This window comes from Gastrolobium bilobum, unplaced genomic scaffold, assembly GCF_033153095.1.
Source record: "Gastrolobium bilobum isolate Gb01-03AN ecotype WA unplaced genomic scaffold, APGP_CSIRO_Gbil_v1 utg8625, whole genome shotgun sequence".
Taxonomy (NCBI): Eukaryota; Viridiplantae; Streptophyta; class Magnoliopsida; order Fabales; family Fabaceae; genus Gastrolobium; species Gastrolobium bilobum.
This window is the reverse complement of record NW_026898080.1, coordinates 119,978-145,961: the sequence shown is the minus strand read 5'-3', so window position 1 is coordinate 145,961 and position 25,984 is coordinate 119,978. Positions and strand designations below refer to the sequence as shown.

Sequence of the window (25,984 nt, the reverse complement as noted above, 5' to 3'; positions counted from 1 at the left end):
TGAAGGTAAGAAGGGTACTCTTAACAACAAAAACCAATGGCACATGAAAAAAAGAAGCTGGGATACAAAACAAAAGCTGATAAACATAAATGAAAGAAACGTTGGAATAAGTAAAACTTGATAAGTAGGGATTAAGAGTTGCCAAATGAACTTTAATATTGGTTAGTAGGCATCTCAATTGGCAAGCACAAGTAAGGATTATTCTTCCTAATCCATCTGCGGCTACGCCCAGTTCTCTCAAAGGCCCTTGATCCCCGACATAGTATACCAAAATTATATATAAACATTTGTAAACCCTCACTAACAATATAAGTGTTAGTCTTTAATAAAGTAATAGTAATAACATCTGCCTTGACCTTGTCTCATTGCTTCACTATTTTGCTTATGAGTTTTCTAAAATCCAAAACTCCTCTCACGCGGTACCACAACCTCTATCACTAGAGTTAGATCCTCTGCTACCCACCATCCCCTCAATCTTCTACACAAAATAATTATTATCTTAATACAAGATAAAATGAGCTTATGCATTTTCCATACTACTCTTGCATTGGGAAATATGTTAGATATATAAAATTCTTCATAAACCTTCACCTTAATAGAGTTAGGCCATGACAACCCTCATTGCCAGAGCTTACATTCGCCGCTACAAATCAATATGATCTTAAATCATATAAACAACATTCAGCCTGACAAATGAAATAATCTTACTGAAAGACAAAAATAGATTAAGTACTTCTTTGAATCTCAAGTCTATAATTTTCAGGGTATGAATTGATACTGGGAAAAGGAAAAACAAAAAATGCCTACCCTGCATATAATTTTATTATATAAAACAACAATGAGTAAAATGCTTGATTCCTAACCAATTATTGTGCATATAAGTGCTCGCCCTGTTCTTTTACAGCACATTATTCACATCCCACAACATGTGCCCTATGTTGCCAATAGGGACCATGCTCCTTCTACAGATGTTTCCCTTGCAAACAGCCACCTTCATGAAAATCACTGAAGCTCCATACAAGTACAATTTAATACATTTCACAGGATGACTGACCATAAGCACTGTTCAATTGTCAAACGAAAGATGTCAACCTCCATAACTCAAAAATAGATAAAAACACAAGAAATTATTCCAATACCCATATAAACAAGGGAATCATTGCATATGTGCAATTTTGGTTCCTCTCAAGTGGCCCAAGCAGACAATAATTAGCACTTGGACTAGAAATTAGTACCAATAGTATGCCTTCATAGAAGGATGTGGAAATTCTCTATGCATGTACTGCAGATAAAAAAGCATCAACTGGGTGGACTAGATTCCTTTATAAAAAAATTTGGGTTGCTGAGTTGTTAACCGAGATTATATACGGCATTGGTTTTTATGCCAGCCAAGCAATGTTATGATTTAAAAAGTAGCTAGATTATCACACCTTTCAACATGTCATGCAAATTGAGATATCTTATAAGAATACTGCTTCTGTTCGGATAAGTTTTCATATATGTCCCTTTTTCCTCTGAATTACAATCACCTGATATTCGATAATCAGATTTCATGTTTTGTAGATTACAGACTCAACCTTATTATTTTTATTTTATTTTTAAAAAAGCAATTGTCCGTTAACCCATATGATTATTCATAGCCTTTGATGGAAAGAGAGAGGAAAAAATGACGTAAAATGATGTTTTGTTCACACCAAATTCCATAACCACACCAATCCAGTCTTTATATTTGCAAAAAATGTGTTGCCTTACATAATGAAAAGAGACGTAGAGAATTTAAACATCCCAATATACGCATTCATAGGCATAAAATCCGGAAATTTTAAATCTAATAATTAAGCATTAATTCAAATAATACACTAATATTCTATAGTCTAGCTTATAATGTCCATTTCGAGTCTGGAATAAGTGTTTTAAGCAAAAGGCAAAAGCAGAAAAAACACAGAATTGAAAGTACAGTACCTTATTTAAAATATCTTTTTTTTTCTACCAGTCCAAAGCTGTTGAGTGGCCAAACCTAATAACATACGGCATTCGAAATATCTTTAATACAAGATTGCAAATCATCAAATAGAACTATTTTGCACAAGTGTTTAACTAAGATGAACTTTTTTCAATTAAGAAATCAACATCAACATCACATTTATCCCTACTAATTGGGGTGGACAAAATCCATATAAAAGCAAGAATATTAGTAAAACTAAAGCATGAATCAGCAACGAATATCTGCAGTTGCCTTATGCATTAGCCTTATAATTATAGAATCAGTAGATGTTTCCAAATACATGTATTAGAATCAATAGTAATATATTAATATAACAGTACCATTACAATCCTATCTCACTCTTAAGTTCTTAATGAGAAATAGTATTGAACTACATGAAGATGAGAAATCTAATGAACCAATACTTAAAAAACAGAAGAATATAATATGAGGCACAACAGTTACCCGTAAAAAATATTTTCCATTTATAAGACCATATGGAACAGGACCAAAAGCCCGTGAATCAAAGGATTCTCGTGTGTTATCACCTTCAATCCAAACATGCCCCTTTGGCACCTACGGATAAAAGATATAATAAGTTGAGCAGCACCAATAATAATAATAATAATAATAATAATAATAATAATTAATGAATGGAGAGAAAGCTAAGAAACCTGCAAAAGATAAATTCCAAGCAGAGAAAGAAGGAGAGAAAGAGAGCACGGGAAAATATAAGATAACAAAGTTAATAGCTAATTTTTTTATAAAAAAATTTAATAATAAATTATAATGTGTTAGAACTAAGAGAGAGCACGGGAAAATATAAGATAACAAAGTTAATAGCTAATTTTTTTATAAAAATTTAATAATAAATTATAATGTGTTAGAACTAAGAGGATGAGCCTAAAGCAGTGATAAAATTGCTCTTTTGTAATTGAAAGGCCACAGGTTCGAATCCGGAAAATAGCATTTTTGCAATGCAAGGATAAGGCTACATACAAGAATTGTCTTCACTTATACCATCACTAATTGGGGTTCAATAGAGAGTGATTTTAGAATGTGTTAAAATTCAGCAAAGGGAAACGGATTGGAATGATACTCTGATCAAAATGACATGGATCATAGTAAACACAAGTAATTAAGTATTGCATTCTAAAAAAGATTACATTCTAAGAATTAGTTTAAGAGAAATAAATAATCATACTAGCTGAAAGCATAGTCAAATTTCAAGTAACAAAACCAGTCATTATAAGCAAATAACTCATCTTTTACTACAACTGTTACCAAAAAATGATGAGGATGACAAAGTGGGCAAAACAGACAAATGCATACCATCAAGACTAATTTGAAATAATAAACGGGGCCGCTATGTGGCACCTTACAAATTACCTAATATGAAAAAACCTGATATGAAACTGTACCTTCTATTCTATATATGTGGAAGTAGGAAATTGCTCTAATCATTCTTTTCGTTCAGCATATTCTTTCATAGAAAATGAGTCTAAATGGGACATAATATACGAGTAATCTGTTGATAAAACATAAAATTAAAAAAGATAGAACAATCAAGTGAGTACTTTTTCCCAATTATTTACTCATACACTAAAAACATTCCATCTATATTCAGGAAAAATAATAATAATTTCGCAATAAGTTTAATTTTCATATTTTCTTATCTAACATGAAAAAGCTATCAAGTAGGCATATTTTCACAATCATGTACCACAAAAAATATAATCAAGACAAAAAAAAAGGAATTAATTTTGCAATAAGAGCAAAACAAGAAAAAAAACCATTAAGCACACACACCACTACAGTTTTAGTAGCATCAGCGTGCAAAGGATCAAAGTAAGTGACAGTGTCCCCTTCCATGGCCACGATGCGCTTCCCAAGGTGCTTATTAGGATCCAAATGGGACAAAAGAGAAACCACGTCTCCATGACGGAGGTTCCCGACTCTCGGAGAGATTTTTTCAACGAGAACGACGTCGCCGGAAGTGAAGGTGGGGAGCATGCTATCCCCATATCCCTGCAAGCAGAGGATTCACCAATTGAGTTAAAAGGGTATTGAAAAATCACCAAGAGGAAGAATAAAGCAAGAATCTTTGTATGGAATGCCACAACTGGGGAGAAGAGGTAGTAGTAAGTGAAGTGAACACCGGATATGAACTTCACGGCTTTGCCTGTGCGATCCAACACTTTCTTCGCTACGCTTCTCCATTGTGCAATGTAACTCACAAAACTCATCTCTCTCTCTCTCTCTCATGAGAGAGACTGTGTATATAAAATTATGTTTGTTAGTAATTAAAAAAAAAAAAAAACTTGTTTTGTTAGTAACTAATTTTTTTCTTTTGATTTAAACCCGTCCATAATTAACATTTGTATTGAATTCGCATAATGAATTGAAGATTTAATTGATATAGTTCTTTTTTGTGAATGAGTAACTAAATTGTAAAAATTAATTATAAGAGATTAAAATGATGGGAAAAACATATTTTTTTAGAGGATATAACTTTATATTATTTTAGATCTTAATCGTTAATTTCCGTCCATAAATGGTTATAATCTATTGGATCAAATTTAATGGGTCAAATTTATTATTAATTAATTAATAATTTTGATCCAATAAATTATAACCGTTGATGGACAGAAATCAACGATTACGATCTAAAATAATATAAGTTTACATCTTTTAAAATGACAGATGTTATTCTCTAAAATAATACAGCTAAGAGATGAATAGAGTTTTTATCATTAACTTTTTAGTGATATAATGTTAGAACTTAAAAGTTTGAGATTAAAGATATCATAGTTTAAAAATGAATTAGGATGCCAAAAAAAAAAAATTGAATTAAATAATAAAATAGGATTTGATTTGATTTGCAATAATTCTGAACTGTGAATTAGGTTATACCAGTGTCTTATTCCAAATATAACAAATCAATAATTCACATCACTAAAACCTTGAAACCAAATTAAAGGCTTTCAGCCAAACGGTCCAATATTTTGCTACAAAGAAATCATTCTCAACTTTAATTTATTGGTGAATTTTTTCCCCACTTGCTGTTGCCCAAATTGATAATAATATTAGCGCTATCTGGACTTTGGAGAAAAAGTCAACAGTAAATGTAACATTTGTCAACAATACGCTAATGTAATTGTATTATTTAATGGAGCGTTTTTTCTTTTTGCATGAAAAACAAATTGATCAGATGATACAATTTGCATAATGAAGGGTTATGTTTACAACTACTAAAAATTTGAAAAGAATTTCTAGTGCTAGGATACCGCAGATGATGATGATAACGATGAACATGGATAAGAGAAGAAATGATGAGTTTACAAGCTCAATAGTATACCTGATGCAGAATTATAGGAAAAATAGGCTTTTAGAAAAAATCAGAAGTGTTATGCTATATTATTATTCTTCAACAATCAAAAGTCTCTCCTTTCACATCCTTCTACAAGCCTTTTTAATCAGGCAATACAGAAAGTAAACAACAATAAAGAACTATTAATGGTCTTAAAATTGACACAAAACAGAAATAAAACTGACTCAAAACAGAAATAATCATAAACCAAACATAAAGTCATGGAAACTGAAACGTCTGCAATTATTAAAATTCATAAAAAGTCTTAAAACCCTTCTAAATGACAACTATGATGGCTTATGGTGACTCAAGTGTATCATCCTCCCCTACTAAGAGAAGATTCGTCCTCGAATCTACGTTGTCTTCATCTGCCATGTCACCTTCATCTTCAGCACAGTATGGGGATAAATCTGCAACATTAAAAGTGCCAGCCACATTATACTGCCCTGGTAACTCAACCTTATATGCATTGTCTTTGATTTTCTCAAGGATTCTAAAAGGACCATCAGCTTGGAGTTGCAACTTGCCAGAGCGTTTGGCAGGAAAACGTTCTTTGCGCAAGTGAATCCATACTAGATCTCCTTCCTTGAAGATCAATTGCTTCCTATGCTTGTCTACCCGTTGCTTGTATTTCTCATTCTGTTTCTGAATTTGACTGTGAACTTGAGAGTGGAGTTCCTTGATGTGCTTAGCATGTTCCTCTGCATCGGAGCTAAAATATTTCCGAATTGGCAAAGGTGATAGTTCTACTGGTGTAATTGGAGAATGCCCATAGACAATCTCAAAAGGACTCTTGCCAGTAGTGCGGTGCTGGGACCTGTTCTAGGCAAATTCTGCCTGTGGTAGTACCAAATCCCAATGTTTGGGATTGTTTTTGTAACACCCCGTATATACCCGGTTTGTTAACATTACATCGTATTAAGCTGCGCTTAATTAAAAATGCGGAATATCTTTTTCTTTTCAATTATGAAGTCATAATACTTAGCCAAGTTGGTTACTTAATCCATTTCATAAAAACATCGCCTGTATGTAAATTGCAATAAGACAGCTAACTGAAATACCTCAAAATATAATTAAAGTGAGTCTCTAAGTCACGGCATTACATCACGTAAACCGGACAACATCCTGATACATTATTACAACTCCAAATAAAACAAGACATAAACAAGACTATGTGTCATGGACACTCCCCATGCTCACCAAATAAACAGTGTAACCAACAAAGTCTCAACATAATACTCCATAAACATAGATGAAACTGAAAGCATAACATCAAAAGGCATGTCCAGCATCCAACATGTCAGCATAATATAACAGCAAAATCTAACTCAGCTCCGGCCTCCTGCCGCCTGAGGTCTCAGCATTACCTGAACCTGAAATAAGCATTCCCCAAACGTGGGGTGAGATCTCTAAACCAGAAATCTCAGTAAGACAAGGGGTCCTCAAGGATCTTCCACCCCAAGCTCACTTACATGTGCAATATAAGTTCGAAAGCAATTTAGCAATATAATTTCCAAAATAGTGCAATGCAGCAAATAATCATGTCATGTGGGTTATACTATTCTACTGATCAGATAAATGCAGGAATACGTCTATTACCCACACAGTACCAGCCCATGCTGTATCAACCCATGCTGTACCCACCCCCAAAGGACCACCCATGGCTTCCCTTTAAGGTAAACACCACATAAATATCATACAGCAATTGCACTTAACAGCTCTATAGCATTTCAATAAAACAGTATATGAAAACACATCATGCATATAATCATCCCCCCATGGGACATGGTGGAACCAAACAATGGCTAAACCGAGGACACGAAAGCTTACCTTGCAAGCTATTATCCAATGCCAAGAGTCCACACAAGCTCAAGGCCCACAAACAGCACAATCATAATCTGCCTATGCCATAATTAATCATCAATAATCATAGCTCAGATTACATTAAGTGATTAGGTCTTTCTTACTCATTTTAACTCATTATATGTTGTTTCTGCAGGAAGTATTCGAATACTCCACGAGTAGTATTCGAATACTCCAGCTCTCCAGAAAGTATTCGACTACTTTCATTAAAGTATCTGAATACTTCTCCCCCCAGTATCCGAATACCTCAGTGTTCGAATACCCAACCTCACTGTATTCAAATACTTTCCAGTATTCGAATACTTCTTCAAAGGTATCCGAATACTTTTCTTCCCAGAAAAGTATTTCAATACTCCAGCAAGGAGTATTCGACTACCATGAACAAGTATTCGAATACTACACGAAAAGTATTCGAATACTCACTCGACAAAATGCAGAAATTCTAGCCAACTTCTGCATAATCCCAATTTAAAGGTCCAAAAGCGATTGAGAGTCCAATGACTCCCTAAACAGATGGTCACCAACATGTTATGAACCCAAAAACACCTTCCTTTACTCAAATGGTTAAAGTTCCTCTTTTTAATGGATTAAACAAGCTTAAACCCTCAAAATGACAAAGGCTATGATCATGGTATACCTCAACTCCGAAAACTCAGAAAAAGACTCCTCCTTGGAGCTACCAACACAGTCCCTCAACACAGCACTCAAGGGTCCACGAATTTGACACCTCAAGATGGTGTCTTTCTCCACAAAGCTCACAACTTGGAGCTCAAAATGGCAAGACAAAGGCCTCACTCACACAACTCAGAAACACAGCTCCTTAGAACCCCAAACAACAACCTCACACACTCAAAAAGTGAGACCACACTCACTCACAAGCTTGCTCTCACTCACCCTCACTAAAATGGTGAAGGAACAAGGAGCAAAGGTGATAACTTGGAGGTTTTAAGTGAAGACAATGAGGGTGACAATGGAGGAGGCACAAAGGCTGCTGAAAGACACAAAATACTCACGTAGAAAGGCAACCAAATCAGCCTAAGTTTTTGTGACAAGCCTATTTATAGGCACAATAAGTTAATTCACACAGTATAAGCAAAAATAGCTACGCTTAGTATTTTAATCCCAAACTTAAGATTCTTAACCTACTCAATTTTACAAGAATTATCATATTTTTATCATATTTTTCTGAGCACCTTTCCGGTAGGCGCTTTTCCATAGCCAGTATCAGTTCTGACACCAGTTCTCATTATTTTAACTTGAACTCATTTTACAAGTCCTATATAATATTCTAGTAATTGTCATGCACTCATTATAATTTTCCGGGATACTTTTTTAGTACGCATTTATACCGACTAGCAGAACCGGTATCTGCACTTTTCTTCCGAAAAGCGACTTTCAGCATTATTAACCTCTTACTATATTTATTTAAGCCTCATAATAATTATTAGGGTCAATTATGAAATCATTTCCTATTTTCTCAATATTAATTAATTAAATTCCTTAATTAACGGTGCGGGTTCTTACATTCACCCCACCTTTTTAGGATTTTGTCCTCAAAATCAGAAAACATACATGTCCCGAAGCGCGGGATACTGTCGGAGAAGTTCGTCCTCTCGCTTCCAGAATTTCCCTTCAGAAATTCTTCCTGTTCAACGTTCTCTGACCATCGAAACGATCTCGCTCCTTTGCTGCTTCTCGCCACGATCGAGAAATTTGAGTGGTCCGACGAGAGTTTTCAAGTTCTCCCGAACCTCCACAACATTCGGTTGCACCACGTGCGAAGGATTCGCTACAAACTTGCAAAGTCGAGACACGTAAAACACGTCGTGAGTGTTGGTCAGGTTCAGAGATAAGGAAAACCGGTAGACAACACGTCCTATTCTACCACGTAACTAGTATGGCCCAAAGAATCACGGGCTCAGTTTCCTCACTCCGAGTTCCCGCACAACACCAGTGATAGTGAAAGTTTCACAAACATGTGCTCACCCTTACTGAAAGAAAGTGGACAGACTTAGACAATCTGTCCACAAAGACCCAAATGAGTCACAGTCAGCCTAAGTCTTCGGCAAACTCACAACGAAGTCCATGGAAATACTTTTTCACTTCCCCTGCGGTACTTCAAGAAGTTGAAGCTCATCCACGGCTTCTGGTGTTCGATCACCATCCTTGGGCATCACAACAATAGGGCACTCGGCAACAATGCCCCATCTCAAACCAAGACACCGTCCTGGTTCTTCTCCACATGCTCGTTCTAGACTCTCACAAACTCCATCTCGAGAAGTGCACCCACAAACAAGGAAGTCACTGCCAAAATTCAAAATTTCACAATGACGTCACGACGTCATCCGATTATCTGGGATCCTCAGTCATTCCCTCAATAGAGGTGACCTATCCCACACACTCAAACAACACAACACACAAGTGAGTTGGGTCCTATTCCATGACTCTACCCCAACAAGACATGCAATAAAATCAATACCCCCAAAATGAATTCTTATTCAGTTCAAAGTGTTAAATCATATTCATGTTCAATTCCACCAATACATGTTAGTTAACCAGCTCATTTACATAGTAACGTACCTTAGTTCATGTACACCTGCAAAATTTCCAATTTCAATAACAATAATAGCTAAAAACTCTAAGTAACGGTATACCTCAATTTCCATGGTATCTGCAAAATGGAGAGTTAGTCAAAGGTGAAAAAACATTGATATATTATCCCAATTCATTGTACTCATTTCATGCTTAACACTACCCCTGGTGTTAACATGCCAACTACTTATGAAGCATATCAATAATCAACATAAAATCCTAGAATCATGGAGACCACTCAACTCACAAGCTACTTGTACACGCACAAAACTTGTATATACAAGAACGCGCGTGGCCCTTGCCACAAGTTCCAAGTGTCACACACCCAGTTTCCCCGAAGAGAATTTCATATCCTCAAACAGAGCATCATCACGCTTAAGTAATGGCGTAAGGCATCTTACATTACAACAAATTGACCGGTGCTCCCAAGGAGACACGCTCAGTCGAAGAAGTCTTTCGCCGAAAGACCCTCAGAACACTACTTCAACTCTGCCAACTCTGGTGGCGACATCCGGTATGGAGCTAATGCAATAGGCCCATACCAGGCAACGATCTATGGAGAACTCTATCTCCCTCTGTGGCGGACACTCAGGAAACCCCTCGAGGAACCCCTCACCACAGGAATGCCAGTGAGATCCTCCTGTGTCCCACTCACCAAACCTCCCAAACGTGACATAATCAATGTCCCTGCTCACCCAGCTCTCCTAGCCCGCAACAATGAAATAGGCGAGGAACTGGCTGTGGAATCACCCGGAGACATCACCACTCGCTAAGCACAACAATCAACCACTCAATCAATCATCGCACAACTATTGGACAATCCATCCATGCCAAGGATGATTTCCAAATTTAGCCATCGGTAATCCTGCTTGATCTACCGAGAACACACAGCCATCCCACTGAAACACGACATCTCGATGTACAGTGGTAGTAACACATTTTTCTCCGGTGGCGGTAATCAACCGCGACGATGGAGAAAGCACAAACATGGGCAACTCAAGCCCCAAAACAATCGGGGTTGCAATAAAGGAATGCGTATCCCCGAAATCAAACCAAACATCAACAACAATTTCACCCAAGGTATCAGTACCTCTGACAAGGTTCAGAGCTCGGTCCGACTGCTGCCGATCCACGGTGTAAACTCGCCCCGTGGCATGTGGCACATCTGGTGCCGCTGTAGGTGGAAGGGAAACCATCTGAAGTGGAACTGCCTGAACTGCTGCAGCTCTCGCCGTTGACAACGGACACTCTCTAGCATAGTGGCCCTCCTTGCCACACTGGAAACATATGGTATGGCCGGTAGCACACGGGCCCAGATGAACCCTCCCATATCCCTTGAACTGACTAGGCGCCTGCCTAGCAGCCAACTGCTTCCCTTTACCTTTTCCAGCAAACTTCCTGTCTTTCCAGGAAGTGGAACTCTCAGCTCCTTTTGTCTCAGCAATCTTGGCCCTCTTGGCCTTACTCGAGTTGCAGAAGTCCTCAATGTCCCGACACTGCTGCACCAGTGTCTCAAAGTCTCTTGAAGCAGATCCAGCAAGATAACCAGCAATATCCTCACTAAGTCCCCTGCGGAACTTAGCAGCCAAGTATGTAGGAGTAGGCCTCGCCATCCTGAAGTGCGCAAACTTCACCAACTGGTTGAACTTGGCCAGGTACTCATCAACAGACAACGAGCCCTGAACCAACCTGTCAAACTCCCCCTGCTTCCTCTCCTGAGCATCATACGAAAAGTACTGACCAAAGAAGAAATCCTGGAACAAAGGCCACGTCATCCTATAACCCTGCATCTTGTAGATATGAGAAGTGTTCGTCCACCACTCGTGGGCATCGCCCTCCAGCATGTAAGTAGCGAACATCAGCTTCTACGGATCGGTGCACTGCATAACCCGAAAAATCTTGTCCAGCGCCTGAAGCCAACGCGCCGCAGCAACAGGGTCAAAGGATCTATCAAAGGTAGGTGGCTTATGCTTACGGAAAGCATTAAGTCGGCGATCGATCCTCAGCAAAAACAGGGACGGTCTGCATGGCCCCGCAAAGTGACTGCCATCACCCATCTGACTCTGAGAGTCATCATGCAGACTGGGTGGTGGCGGTGGCGGTGGCAGTGGTGGTGGTGGCGGTGGAGGTGGTGGCGGAGGAACATGGCCAATAGTGGGACCAGTCCTCATCTCCTCCAACATGACTCTAAACATCGTCATGTTCGCCAGACGGTTGGCCTCCAACACGTCCTCAGTGGCCTTCCTGTTCGCCTCTCTGACGGCGTCCAGCATGGCCTGGTTTGCCATTCTCACGGCCTCCTGGTCGGCTTGTCGGGCCGCCTGCATCTTAGCCAATGCAGCCAGGACCGGGTCGGGTTGACCCTCAACAGTCTCTCGTGTTCTCCTAGATCTTACCATGACTTTGCACAAGTTACACAAATTATGAGTTGATCAGGCCCACACAATGTGATAACATATGCATCAGCATAATAAAATCCAACGGAGCAAACACACAAGACAGACACAACCAAACATCCTAATCATTGCAATACATACATGCTTTTCCCTTGAACCGTTGCTCTGATACCATAAAATGTAACACCCCGTGTATACCCGGTTTGTTAACATTACATCGTATTAAGCTGCGCTTAATTAAAAATGCGGAATATCTTTTTCTTTTCAATTATGAAGTCATAATACTTAGCCAAGTTGGTTACTTAATCCATTTCATAAAAACATCGCCTGTATGTAAATTGCAATAAGACAGCTAACTGAAATACCTCAAAATATAATTAAAGTGAGTCTCTAAGTCACGACATTACATCACGTAAACCGGACAACATCCTGATACATTATTACAACTCCAAATAAAACAAGACATAAACAAGACTATGTGTCATGGACACTCCCCATGCTCACTAAATAAACAGCGTAACCAACAAAGTCTCAACATAATACTCCATAAACATAGATGAAACTGAAAGCATAACATCAATAGGCATATCCAGCATCCAACATGTCAGCATAATATAACAGCAAAATCTAACTCAGCTCCGGCCTCCTGCCGCCTGAGGTCTCAGCATTACCTGAACCTGAAATAAGCATTCCCCAAACGTAGGGTGAGATCTCTAAACCAAAAATCTCAGTAAGACAATGGATCCTCAATGATCTTCCACCCCAAGCTCACTTACATGTGCAATATAAGTTCGAAAGCAATTTAGATATATAATTTCCAAAATAGTGCAATGCAGCAGATAATCATGTCATGTGGGTTATACTATTCTACTGATCAGAGAAATGCAGGAATATGTCTATTACCCACATAGTACCAGCCCATGCTGTACCCACCCCCAAAAGACCACCCCATGGCTTCCCTTTAAGGTAAACACCACATAAATATCATACAGCAATTGCACTTAACAGCTCCATAGCATTTCAATAAAATAGTACATGAAAACACATCATGCATATAACCATCTCCCCATGAGACATGGTGGAACCAAACAATGGCTAAACCGAGGACACGAAAGCTTACCTTGCAAGCTACTATCCAATGCCAAGAGTCCACACAAGCTCAAGGCCCACAAATAGCACCATCACAATCTGCCCATGCCATAATTAATCATCAATAATCATAGCTCAGATTACATTAAGTGATTAGGTCTTTCTTACTCATTTTAACTCATTATATGTTGTTTCTGCAGGAAGTATTCGAATACTCCACGAGTAGTATTCGAATACTCCAGCTCTCCAGAAAGTATTCGACTACTTTCATTAAAGTATCCGAATACTTCTCCCCCCAGTATTCGAATACCTTAGTATTCGAATACCCAACCTCACTGTATTCGAATACTTTCCAGTATTCGAATACTTCTTCAAAGGTATCCGAATACTTTTCTTCCCAGAAAAGTATTCCAATACTCCAGCAAGGAGTATTTAACTACCACGAAAAGTATTCGAATACTCACTCGACAAAATGCAGAAATTCGAGCCAACTTTTGCATAATCCCAATTTAAAGGTCCAAAAGCGATTGGGAGTCCAATGACTCCCTAAACAGATGATCATCAACATGTTATGAACCCAAAAACACCTTCCTTTACTCAAATGGTTAAAGTTCCTCTTTTTAATGGATTAAACAAGCTTAAACCCTCAAAATGACAAAGGCTATGATCATGGTATACCTCAACTCTGAAAACTCAGAAAAAGACTCCTCCTTGGAGCTACCAACATAGTCCCTCAACACAGCACTCAAGGGTCCACAAATTTGACACCTCAAGATGGTGTCTTTCTCCACAAAGCTCACAACTTGGAGCTCAAAATGGCAAGACAAAGGCCTCACTCACACAACTCAGAAACACAGCTCCTTAGAACCCCAAACAACAACCTCACACACTCAGAAAGTGAGACCACACTCACTCACAAGCTTGCTCTCACTCACCCACACTAAAATGGTGAAGGAACAAGGAGCAAAGGTGATAACTTGGAGGTTTTAAGTGAAGACAATGAGGGTGACAATGGAGGAGGCACAAAGGATGCTAAAAGACACAAAATACTCACGTAGAAAGGCAACCAAATCAGCCTAGGTTTTTGTGACAAGCCTATTTATAAGCACAATAAGTTAATTCACACAGTATAAGCAAGAATAGCTACGCTTAGCATTTTAATCTCAAACTTAAGATTCTTAACCTACTCAATTTTACAAAAATTATCATATTTTTATCATATTTTTCTGAGCACCTTTCCGGTACGCGCTTTTCCAAAGCCAGTATCAGTTCTGGCATCAGTTCTCATTATTTTAACTTCAAACTCGTTTTACAAGTCCTATATAATATTCTAGTAATTATCATGCACTCATTATAATTTTCCGGAATACTTTTTCGCTACACATTTATACCGACTAGCAGAACCGGTATCTGCACTTTTCTTTCGAAAAACGACTTTCAACATTATTAACCTCTTACTATATTTATTTAAGCCTCATAGTAATTATTAGGGTCAATTATGAAATCATTTCCTATTTTCTCAATATTAATTAATTAAATTCCTTAATTAACGGTGCGAGTTCTTACAGTTTCCTATTAAGCTCCTCAGCAAGTTACCTAAGCTCCTATTTACTGCTTATGTTTGACCTTCTGTCTGCGGGTGGTGTGAAGAACTGAACTGCAATTTGGTCCCCATTAGTCGCCATAGAGTACGCCAAAAGTGACTCACAAACTTCACATCTCTATCTGATGTAATTGTTTTTGGGACACCATGAAGTTTGACTATTTCCTGCAAAAATAATTTAACAACCTGCGAAGCATCAAAAGTCTTATTGCAAGGAATAAAATGTGCCATCTTAGAGAACCTATCTACTACCACCATAACAGAATCTTTGTTGTGCTGTGTTCTCGGTAGGCCAAGTACAAAATCAAGGCTAATATCTTCCCAAGGAGCGATTGGAATTGGTAGTGGCATATAAAGGATTGCATAGATTTTGTAATGCTAGAGGAGATGCCACCAATATTAACGCCTATGTGAGATATTCAGCATTATATAGACTTTGTTACTGGAGCAGCCATTCCAAATAAGGCGGCTTACAAAATGAGTCCCAAAGAACATGCTGAGTTGCAGAAGCAGGTACAAGAATTGCTAAAAAAAGGGGCGATCTGCGAAAGCTTAGGTCCTTGTGCAGTACCAGCATTATTGGTTCCCAAGAAGGATGGGTCATGGAATGTGCATTGACAGCAGAGCTGTTAATAGAATCACCATCAAGTATCGTTTTCATATTCCACGTTTGGTATCAAAGCTCAGGTTGCCTTAAAGATGGCTGAGCAGGAAAATCACGGAGGTTATGGTCATGGTCGTGGACGAAGAGGTCGTGGCGGCAGAGGACGCGGTCAACCTACCAAAGACGATTATTACACTGATGCGAGAGATGCTGAAATTGAGGAAAAGGACAGATGGATCCAAGAAATCGAACAACTGCTTGCAGAGGCACAGTTGCACGGGTCAGAAGGGAGACAAGAATCTGAACTGTCATCTCAAGAGGAAGAGGAGGACGAAAATCCATTTTGGAACCGCGAAATACCAAGGAGAGGTCGAACCGGTGATCAACCCTTCACATCTATTTTTGAGATGAAGATCGAGATTCCAAAATTTGAGGGATCAACTCACCCTGATGTATTCATCGACTGGTTACACACCGTCGAGAGGGTCTTTGATTTAAAAAACCTCACAGATGAGCAAAAGGTGAAATTAGTGGCAATCAAATTGAGGAAGCATGCCTCAATCTGGTGGGAACATGTCAAGAAACAAAGAATAAGAGACGGAAATTCTAAGATTCAAAGATGGGACAAGATGAAGAAATTGTTGCAGCACAAATTTTTGCCTGCTCAATACAGACAAGAGGCCTTTATTGAGTATCACAATTTCAGGCAACGTGACCTTACGGTGGAACAATACACCACTGAATTTGATCGTCTTCGAATGCGTTGTGACATGGTCGAAGAAGATGAACAAGTGATTGCTCGATATTTAGGTGGATTACGGGATGAAATTTCTGATGTTGTGTACCTACTACAGTATTGGTCTTATGAAGATGTGATCAAACTGTCCTTGAAGGTGGAAGGACAATGTAAAAGAAAGGGTGACAATTCGAAGTTTCAATCAAGATTCCTAGAAAGGAATTCGGAGCTAAATTAGTAAGTTCATCAGCAACTTCACCTGCTGAAAGGAGTTCTATGCCTCAAAAAAATATTCCCAACAAGGAAGGGTCGATCAAAGGAGGTAGTACAGGGAAGAGGTGTTTCAACTGCCAAGGAATTGGACATTTTGCTGCAGATTGTCCAAATAAACAGATTGTGACATTTGCAGAGGCTCCAATTTTTGATGAAGAACCAATCTATGACAATGTAGATGAACAAGAAGAAGCAGAATCTAAAGAGGTGGAGAGTGTCTATGCTGATATCGAAGAATCACTAGTCATTCGGAGGGTCTTGAAAGTGGATATGGTGAATGATGAAACATGGCTTCGACACAATATTTTCCACACCAAGTGCACCAACAGGGGAAAAGTATGCAGTGTGATTATAGAAGGAGGGAGTTGTGAAAACGTGGTTTCTACCACTATGGTAGAAAAATTGGGGCTGAAAACAGAAGAACACCCACAACCGTACAAGCTGTCTTGGCTAAAAAAAGGGAATGAGGTGAAAGTAACCAAAAGATGCCTAGTGTGTTTTTCAATTGGGAAAAGATATTCAGATGAAGTATGGTGCGATGTCATTCCTATGGATGCTTGTCACATTTTATTAGGCAGGCCATGGCAGTTTGATAGGAAGACAAAACATGATGGTTTCAAAAATACTTCCACCTTTAAGAAGGATGGCCACCTTATTACACTAGCACTTTCAGATTGGAGGAAGGATGCGAAGAATTCCATGTTGTCCAAGGCAGAATTTTTAGAAGAAGTCATTGGTGCAACTGAGATATTTGCACTAGTGGTGATAAAAGGAAACAATAATGGTCCACATATTCTCTTGGAGATTGAACCTTTACTTACAAAATTCGCTGATGTAATGCCAGAGGAGATGCCACCAATATTACCGCCTATGAGAGATATTCAGCATTGCATAGACTTTGTTCCTGGAGCAGCCATTCCAAATAAGGCGGCTTACAGAATGAGTCCCAAAGAACATGCTGAGTTGCAGAAGCAGGTACAAGAATTGCTAAAAAAAAAAGGCGGCCCGCGAAAGCTTGAGTCCTTGTGCAGTACCAGCATTATTGGTTCCCAAGAAGGATGGGTCATGGCGAATGTGCATTGACAACAGAGCTGTTAACAGAATCACCATCAAGTATCGTTTTCCTATTCCACGTTTTGATTATCTGATTGACCAACTTCATGGCGCAACTATTTTTTCTAAAATAGACTTGCTTAGTGGCTATCACCATATCAGAGTTAGGCCTGGAGATGAGTGGAAAACAGCCTTCAAAACAAGAGATGATTTGTATGAATGGATGGTGATGCCATTTGGGTTGAGTAATGCACCAAGCACCTTCATGCGACTAATGAACCAGGCTTTGATACCAAATGATGCAGAATTATAGGGAAAATAGGCTTTCAGGAAAATGCAAAAGTTTTCTGTTATATTATTATTCTTCAACAATCAGAAGTCCCTCCTTTCACATCCTTCTACAAGCCTTTTTAATCAGGCAATACAGAAAATAAACAACAATAAAGGACTATCAATGGTCTTAAAACTGACACAAAACAGAAATAAAACTAATACAAAACAGAAATAAAACTGACTCAAAACAAAAATAATCATAAACCAAACATAAAGTCATGCAAACTGAAACGTCTGCAATTATTAAAATTCATAAAAGGCCTTAAAACCCCTCTAAATGACAACTATGATGACTTATGGTGACTCAAGTGCATCAATACCACCTTCAGAAAACACAATAGAAAAGGAAACAGGTAAAAAAAGAAATAACAATTACACTTTTCATTCTCTTAATGTTTTTAACATCCCAGAGAAGCAAAATGGGGAAAAGAATATATTGCAGACGTGTATTGATACAGTAATGGAATATATTATGTTTCTTGTACTTTAATTAGCAGGAAACTGCAAACATAACAACTGATGAGAATGTGCATTTGCTTTGTCCTTCAATGTCTATAATTAGCACCCCAGAAGTAGCTCAGGGGGAAGGCATTTGATGGATTTGCTGAAAATTCTTGAAATGACAAAAGTTCAAATGTCAAGGCTCTCTCATCCTTATATTAGGACCAAAGAATTTTTTTTTTACTGATTTTCTCAATATTGTGTCCTCAGCATGCACCAAAGCTTATGCAATCCGTTGAAGATTATATGCCACCATATCCTCAAGAGCTAAACGAAACACACTCTGAGGAAGGCATTGGAGATTTTGAATAGCAAGATCAGCTTTCTCTTTTGCCAACTCTTGTGCTCTTTCAATGCCTCCACAACTCTTGACCAACTTGATGGCTTCATCAAGGGAATTAATCTCGGTAAATTCAGACTCAATGATATCCCTCAATTTTGGTTCTTTCTCCAATGCATATATTACTGGTGCAGTAAGGTTACCTTTGGCAAGGTCAGTGCCAGCAGGTTTTCCTAGTTGCTCCGCGGATTGTGTGAAATCCAATATGTCATCAACAACTTGGAAGGATAGACCAAGATTCTTCCCATATTCATACATTTTCTCAGTGATGCTGCTGTCAGCACCACTAAAAATTGCAGCTCCTTTTGTACTGGCCGCGATCAAGGAGGCTGTCTTATAATAACTCTTAATTAGGTACTCGTCTAGTTGAACATCACAATCAAACAAGCTAGAAGCCTGCTTTATTTCCCCACTTGCAAAATCTTTGATCACCTGTAACAGCACCAAATAGTGATGCCAAAAAACTTCAGAAAATGGAATTATACATCTCTTCATACCGAATGAAATAATGATTTAACCACCTGGCTTCAAGTGCATCAATTACTTATAGAATAATGATTTTAAGCATGCAAGTGAAAGATGAAGATGTCTTAAAGAGGTATGGTAAGATGGACCTCACCTGGCTGATAAGTTTAATCACTTCAATATTTTCAAGGTTGGCTAGATACCATGATGACTGTGCAAACATGAAGTCTCCAGCCAGCACTGCCACTCTTGTTCCAAACAGTTGATGAACAGTTTTCTTCCCTATTAATGCATAGCAATCACATTGAGTTAAAATTTAGGGAAAACAAAGCCAGCAGAGGAATTATAAAAGAAGAAAACCAGGAAATCGTATGTTACAGTATGAACTCAAAAAGCCTTCTTACAACTGTAACAAAAATGTCAACACTCCTTAAGCAGGTGATGTGTAGCTTTGGCCTAAATGCCTAATACCTAACACGGACATGTAAGAATTCATACAAAGAGCAATCATGTTCAATTATCAATTATGCAATCTTAAGGGTTCTATTACAGAAGTCAGAAGACAACAAGGGATGCCCATACAGAACAACATGAATGTATTAGGAGTGGCACGGAAATATTGAAGTTCAATACAAGCAAGATATTTTAAGATCTATCCAATGTGAATATTTGCCGAACCTATTACTTTTTCAGTTTTTGCATAAGTTCCCTTAAAAGGAATTACAAACAATTTCATTAGGACACAAACGTATTGAGAAACCTATTCTCTTTAAGTTCTCAATTGTCAATTCTATTCTATAGAATGGCACTAGCAGGCACAGCCAATCAAAAGGAGCCATTTTACCAGAGTTTGCATCATCCAATGCTATTTAGGTCAGCTCTAATTGCTTAGAAAGATATACTCCATGCTGCCAATAATAATGAAGCACTGAATCTACACTTTTTGGTTGTCATAGCGCAGCTATATTCTTTTATCCATTTTATTTGATTTCCTTGTTTAGGTGGGTGGAGGGACCCTAGCAGGTATAATATCATCAGATGATAGATGCTAAAATGACATAGATTGAATCTTTTATTCTTCATTAACATGTATAGCAGGTCCTTTCCAAGACATCATAAAAACTGAAGAAGCTTCTAATGGTACACTTTTTTCCTCTTTCAGTATCAGAATCTATTTTGGTTCTCTCTTTTATTTTGTCCTTCTCTTTGTCTCCCCTTTTTAGAGATATTTTTCCGAGTTGAAATTCATGTGTGCTATTATCACATGGATAACAAATCATCATCGATAAGTAACAAAGTTTTGGACCAGAACAAAGAATATCCTGAAACAAATCCCAAACATGATGCAAGGCCCAAGCTTCACTGCTTTGACACAAACATGAGGTGTGAAGGAAATTATTAATCAATTAAATCATAACATAATTATCCGGTACAAAAGGAACTGCGACTTTTAGCGGAGCTGACAGCAGCATATGAGATACATAATTTTGCTCATACAGCTTAAAATCAAAACAACCTTACTGTATGAGCAAAATTGCTTCATAGCATGCATCTTGCCAAATAAGATACATAATCAGAAATCTAAAGAGATGTCAGGAAAATTAAATGGGTATTTCTAAACTAGGATAACAAGCCTACCTCTTCGTAGGTCACTCTCATCTAATACATCATCGTGTATCAAACTTGCAGTATGAATCATTTCAATTATCTCTGCTAAACGCCGATGCTTTACAGTAAGTTCCCTGGAGTCATGCATTTCAAGATGAAGCTTTCAACTTTTTATTGTCATATATATAGAATTTTCAAGACAGGCAAAGAACTTGTGTGCGCGCGTGTGAGAGAGAGAAAGAGAGAATTCTATACTTACTTCAAGCCAAGTAGCTCTGCTGTTGCCCTTGACACCAAGAAAACCAGAGCTGGTCTCATCCTCTTCCCACCAGCACTAAAGATCTGCTCAGCTGCTGACATTAAAACTGGATTTTCTGCACCTACAATCTATGAAAGCATCTTCATTAGATACATTAAAAGTTAGGCACAAAAAATCTAATCATCACTGTTCGCAAAGTAAAAGAAGCTAAAAGGCAAGAAGGTTCTGCAGGCAATGAGAATGATAAGGATTTGGCACCAATTTACTGGATCAACTTTCTTACAAAAAAAGGTCTACTGAAGTATAGAACCACAAAACTAGGAAACAAATAAGCATCCAATGCAATGAGGCCTAATAAGTAGGTAGGGATTTCAGTCACAGTAAAAACAAATAAGAATGGCATTCAAAAAAATCATTCAATCTCATTAAAACTAATTTAAATTTAATAATTAATCCTGAAATATTATAATTTGTAAACTTGTATCAAGAGACAAAGAATTATGATGTTATCAAACAAAACTGAAATGAGGGATTCAGTAAAAGTTAACAACAACAATGAGCAAAGAAAGTCATATGTCCAATCACTGAACATTGAATATCATTCAACAGCATATGCCCCATATTTTATCCCATTCAAACTTCCACATTTTTTTTTGGTCTGGTGAATACAATATCAGTAATGGTGAAACAACACAAGAATTCACCAGATGGGACAGGAACAATTATAAGTCAATCACAATAGTTAGTAAAACAGCACAAAATATGAATCCCAAAACCATCACTTACCGACTGAAGATTTTTATTAAGGGTTTGCAGATCATCAGCAACCACTTCAAACAACCGAGTAGGGGAAATGGGGGTTTCTGAATAACTCTTCAAGTCCAATCCTCCTGTAAGACCTTTAATTGCTTGAGTTCCACCTATGCAAAAACAAAATCAAAACTTTTAATATCTAGTTCCACTGCAATAACCAATACCTATGTTACTTAGTCATTCAAACTAGAAACATGAAGCAACTCTACTACACACTTCTATTGAAAAAAATCTTATACCATCAACCGTAGGCTCTGCAGTCTTCATAGAAGAAACCCGACATTTCGTGCTCCTTCTCTTACAACAAATCAATTTACGAGTTCCATGTTCTCTGCCACACCCTTTAGAATCCACCTTTGCATAATTCCTCACCGTGTAACGGTCAAAAGAAGCATTGGATGAACAGCCACAAGAAACCAAATTTTTTCCAGCAAAATCAATGCTTTTGCTTGTCAAAGGCATCATTCTGTCCCAAATCACAAAACCCAGATGGGAAATGAGCTCAATTTCACGTTAAGAAGAGACCCATCAGCAAGTTGCAGACATTGGAGGAGGAAGAAGAAGCGAAGTTGAGTTGAAAGTTTCTATAGAAAAGAAAAAAACAAACAAGGGCCTTTCTGGCTCGCAAGTTTGAAGTGGAAACTCGCAGTACAAGTTAGAGTTGAATGAGTGGATCCTAAGAGACCACATAGGACTACTGTCCTTGGTTTCTTATCACTTGGAGAGAGAAACTGATTAGAAGGAAATCTGTGACTCATGCTTCTTGCTTCGGACATTTGATAAAAAGGATAATATGAACTCAAACGGTGGGTCATTCTTTTTCTGATGTCATTTTTGTTTTTTCTTAATTAAATTTATGGTATAAGTATTTTTGAATTTGTTCAATAACAATATACTTTTTAAGGGGAAAAAAATTGATTTTGAAGATCCACATCGAACATCAATTTAGTATGTGTAGAAAAATTGTCAGTTTTATGTGTTCAAACAAGAGCCAGAGAAAAACATCAACGTATGTAGTAAAGTAAACCGTGAAAAAAAAAAAAAATCAGAAATTTGAGTTTGAGGATGCAGCCACGTTTTGGTATCTGTTGAAGGACGATGTATTATTCAAGAATATTCTGTGTCCAAATGCCATTGTGTGTACCATGTATTATATAGCCAATCACGGGAAGGCTATATGGGTCTTTTTAACCTATTTGACGCATATACTAAATGTTTTTATTAAATTAATGTGATTGTGAATAGTTTATGGGTTCTTAATTGTGATTGCAAATGAGTTATTTGAGCATAAAATGATATTATTTTGAAATTGAAATTAAGATGTTTTTATAATTATAATTTATTTCAAGGTTATAATAATTTTTATTATTATAATTTTTAATCTTTCAATTCAAAACGAGATAACAAAATAGATGCTCGGATTGCTCCTTTTAACCCACAAGTTATAAGTTTGGTTGAGATTTTTAAACTGTCAATTCTTTTGAATTCGTACAGCTAAGGGCAGGTCAAAACATGTCCAACCCATCATGTGGGTAATATTTTTTTATTTTGTATTTTCTAAAAAAAATTAACTAATAATTTTTTTTATACCTCTTTCATCTTTATTTAACACCTTTTTTTATATATTATTTAACACCTTTTACATCTATAGAGATTATAACTTTTGAAAATATTTCACTATTTTAAAATGTTAACGAGCGGGTGGGTTGGAAGTAGGGGTGAAACTGGGTCGGGTCGGTCTATAGGAGCCTACGGCTCGGCCTACATCAGGCCAGATCTGACCTAGTATATTTTGCATAATAGGCCGGGTTTGGGCCTTAAAAAATCATGTTTAATAAAAAGGCCGTAGGCCCACTTTCAAAAGGCCGGGCCTATAAGGCCACAGGTCAGCCTATATTGTACTATTTATTTTAAATAAAATAAAATAGAGTAAGTATGTCTTGAAGAAAAAACAAAAGATATAAATTTAATCAATTGCAATTATTTATAACTTAATTATATTTGATTATATTTTTTTTTTAAATCTTATTTTATTTCTTATATAGGAGGAACCAACATCTCAACATGTTAGATTGTATATATGAATATATTAAAAGATTTTTGGGAGAGTTATACTTACTACAAGCATCATGATATGTTTGTTGGATTCATATAGTTATTTTAATTTACATAGTATAGATTTGTTTATTGGATCTGATGAAATATATGTTATTTAGTTTGAGCATTTTGCTTTCGAAAATGACTTAAGTGCATATTGTATGAGTTTTGTTATGATTCATGATTCTGTTTGGACGTTGAAATTATGATTTTTGGTGTAGCAACTGAATTTGAGTACTTTGTAAAGTTGATTCATGGTTCTGCTTGGAAGTTAAAAATTAACAGGCTAACGGGCCAAGCCAGACCATTTGTTTTTTTATAAACGGGCCAAACCAGGCTAACCGTTAGACTTATACTAGGCTTGGGCCAGGCCAAATTGGAAATTTTTGACGTAGGCTTGGGTTTTTCGGGGCAAAGTTTGGCCCAGCCCAGCCCACTTTCACCCCTAGTTGGAAGCAAGCAAGCATCGACAGATTCGACATGCTAAAATTTTCAAAATTTGCGTCCGACACGGACACGCTCTGACACGTTCGGACATGCGTTCGACACGCAATCAACATTTGGGGACCCGCGGTTAACTCTTCGATACGTTCCGACACATTTTTCCGACACGCGGTCAACTTTTTCCGACACGTGGTCAACGCTCGGACATGTTTTTTTTTTAATCTTAATTTTGTTTTATTAACTAAATATAAAAAAAATTATAAATTAATTTTTTTTCTATTATGAAATTTGACATGAAAAATTAACAAAGTACGAAAAATTATTTTTATTTATATTTATGTTATAAAATCTAAATATTTGATTGGTTATATGACTTATTATGGACTCTTATATGTGTTAAATATAAATTATATTATATATATTAAAAATTTTATTTAATATTAAAACATGTTCCAACGTGTCGAAATATAACATTTTTTAAAATTAACGTGTCGTGTCGTGTCCCATGTCCCGTATTAGTATCGGTGCATCATAAGTTGGAAGCGGATGGAGATGTGTTAAAAATTTTAACCCACTTTCTTTCCAAGGCGGGGCAAGTTGGAGACAGGACAAGGAATATTACCTACCTTACCACCTCTATATGTATGTGTATGTGCATGTTCAAGTTGTGTAAAAGATGGGTGTGCATTTACATGGGTGAAAAATTAATATTCGCCGTATGAGCAAAATACACATTAGGCGTATAAAAATATGGGCGACTTCCAATAATTAAATTTGTGTGTCACGTGGCAGGCATTAATTTATCCTTGGGCAAATATGTATCCACCCTGCACAAACGCACATGGCCTCAAGCATTTAATTACATTATTAGGATAAATTTTTTCAAAATCATATTGATTCGGTCAATAATTTTGAATTCTACATCAATATAGTAAAAGAATCAATTTATAAGATATTTGTGCCTATATATATATATATATATCAATCTCAAGACCGGTCCGGCCCAATAAGCACACTCAGCCAATTAGATCTACCCAAACCTACACCCAGTCATCCTATGCCTGATTCTGAAAGATACTTCTCTGACCGAAAAGACGTGTCAACATGGAATACAAAGCAAAACAACAGAACCTTCAATCACCCATGCAAGACACCGAATTTTGGACCTATATATCGGGGTTAGCTTGACAAATATCAAGACATGAATGGGTGTGAAATTTTTGTTGACGTGGAATTTTTTGGACCTATATACCAACACCGAAGCACACGGACACGCGGTTTGAAATTTTTTTTTTGCGTCTCAGACACGTGTTCGTGTGTTCGATACAGACACGCTTCGACACGTTTGGATATGTGTCCGACACGCGGTCAACATTTGGGGACACGCAGTCAACTCTCCGACACGTTTTGATACGTTTTTCGGACACGTGATCAACTTTTTAAGACACGCTCGGACAAATTTTTTTTTTAATTTTAATTTTATTTTGCTATCTAAATATAAATGAAATAATTTATAAATTAATTTTTTTCTGTTATGGAATTTGACATGAAAAATTAACAA

General features: G+C 37.3%; 2 protein-coding genes across 4 annotated transcripts; both read right to left on the bottom strand.

Moving 5' to 3' along the window:
• Positions 1–632: 632 nt before the first annotated feature.
• On the bottom strand, positions 633–4,252 carry LOC133312739 (mitochondrial ATP-independent inner membrane protease subunit 1a-like). Of its 2 annotated transcripts, none has more exons than XM_061513992.1 (5): positions 4,108–4,252; positions 3,794–4,012; positions 2,450–2,560; positions 1,963–2,017; positions 633–1,062 (listed from the first exon to the last, which is right to left on the bottom strand). In XM_061513992.1, exons 1-4 carry the CDS (start codon positions 4,228–4,230, stop codon positions 1,964–1,966), a joined length of 507 nt encoding a protein of 168 aa, XP_061369976.1. In that variant the 5' UTR covers positions 4,231–4,252; the 3' UTR covers positions 633–1,062; position 1,963. The 2 variants fall into 2 exon arrangements, with proteins under 2 accessions (XP_061369976.1, XP_061369977.1); XM_061513993.1 differs by having other exon boundaries at positions 634–1,062; positions 4,141–4,252.
• A 14,004-nt stretch (positions 4,253–18,256) lies between these two features.
• On the bottom strand, positions 18,257–22,596 carry LOC133312741 (solanesyl diphosphate synthase 1, chloroplastic-like). Of its 2 annotated transcripts, none has more exons than XM_061513997.1 (6): positions 22,122–22,596; positions 21,856–21,968; positions 21,070–21,197; positions 20,841–20,944; positions 19,357–19,484; positions 18,257–19,169 (listed from the first exon to the last, which is right to left on the bottom strand). In XM_061513997.1, the coding sequence occupies exons 1-6, from the start codon at positions 22,345–22,347 to the stop codon at positions 18,621–18,623; spliced, it is 1,248 nt and encodes a 415-aa protein (XP_061369981.1). In that variant the 5' UTR covers positions 22,348–22,596; the 3' UTR covers positions 18,257–18,620. The 2 variants fall into 2 exon arrangements, with proteins under 2 accessions (XP_061369981.1, XP_061369980.1); XM_061513996.1 differs by having other exon boundaries at positions 21,856–21,989; positions 22,122–22,590.
• Between the last annotated feature and the right edge of the window lie 3,388 nt (positions 22,597–25,984).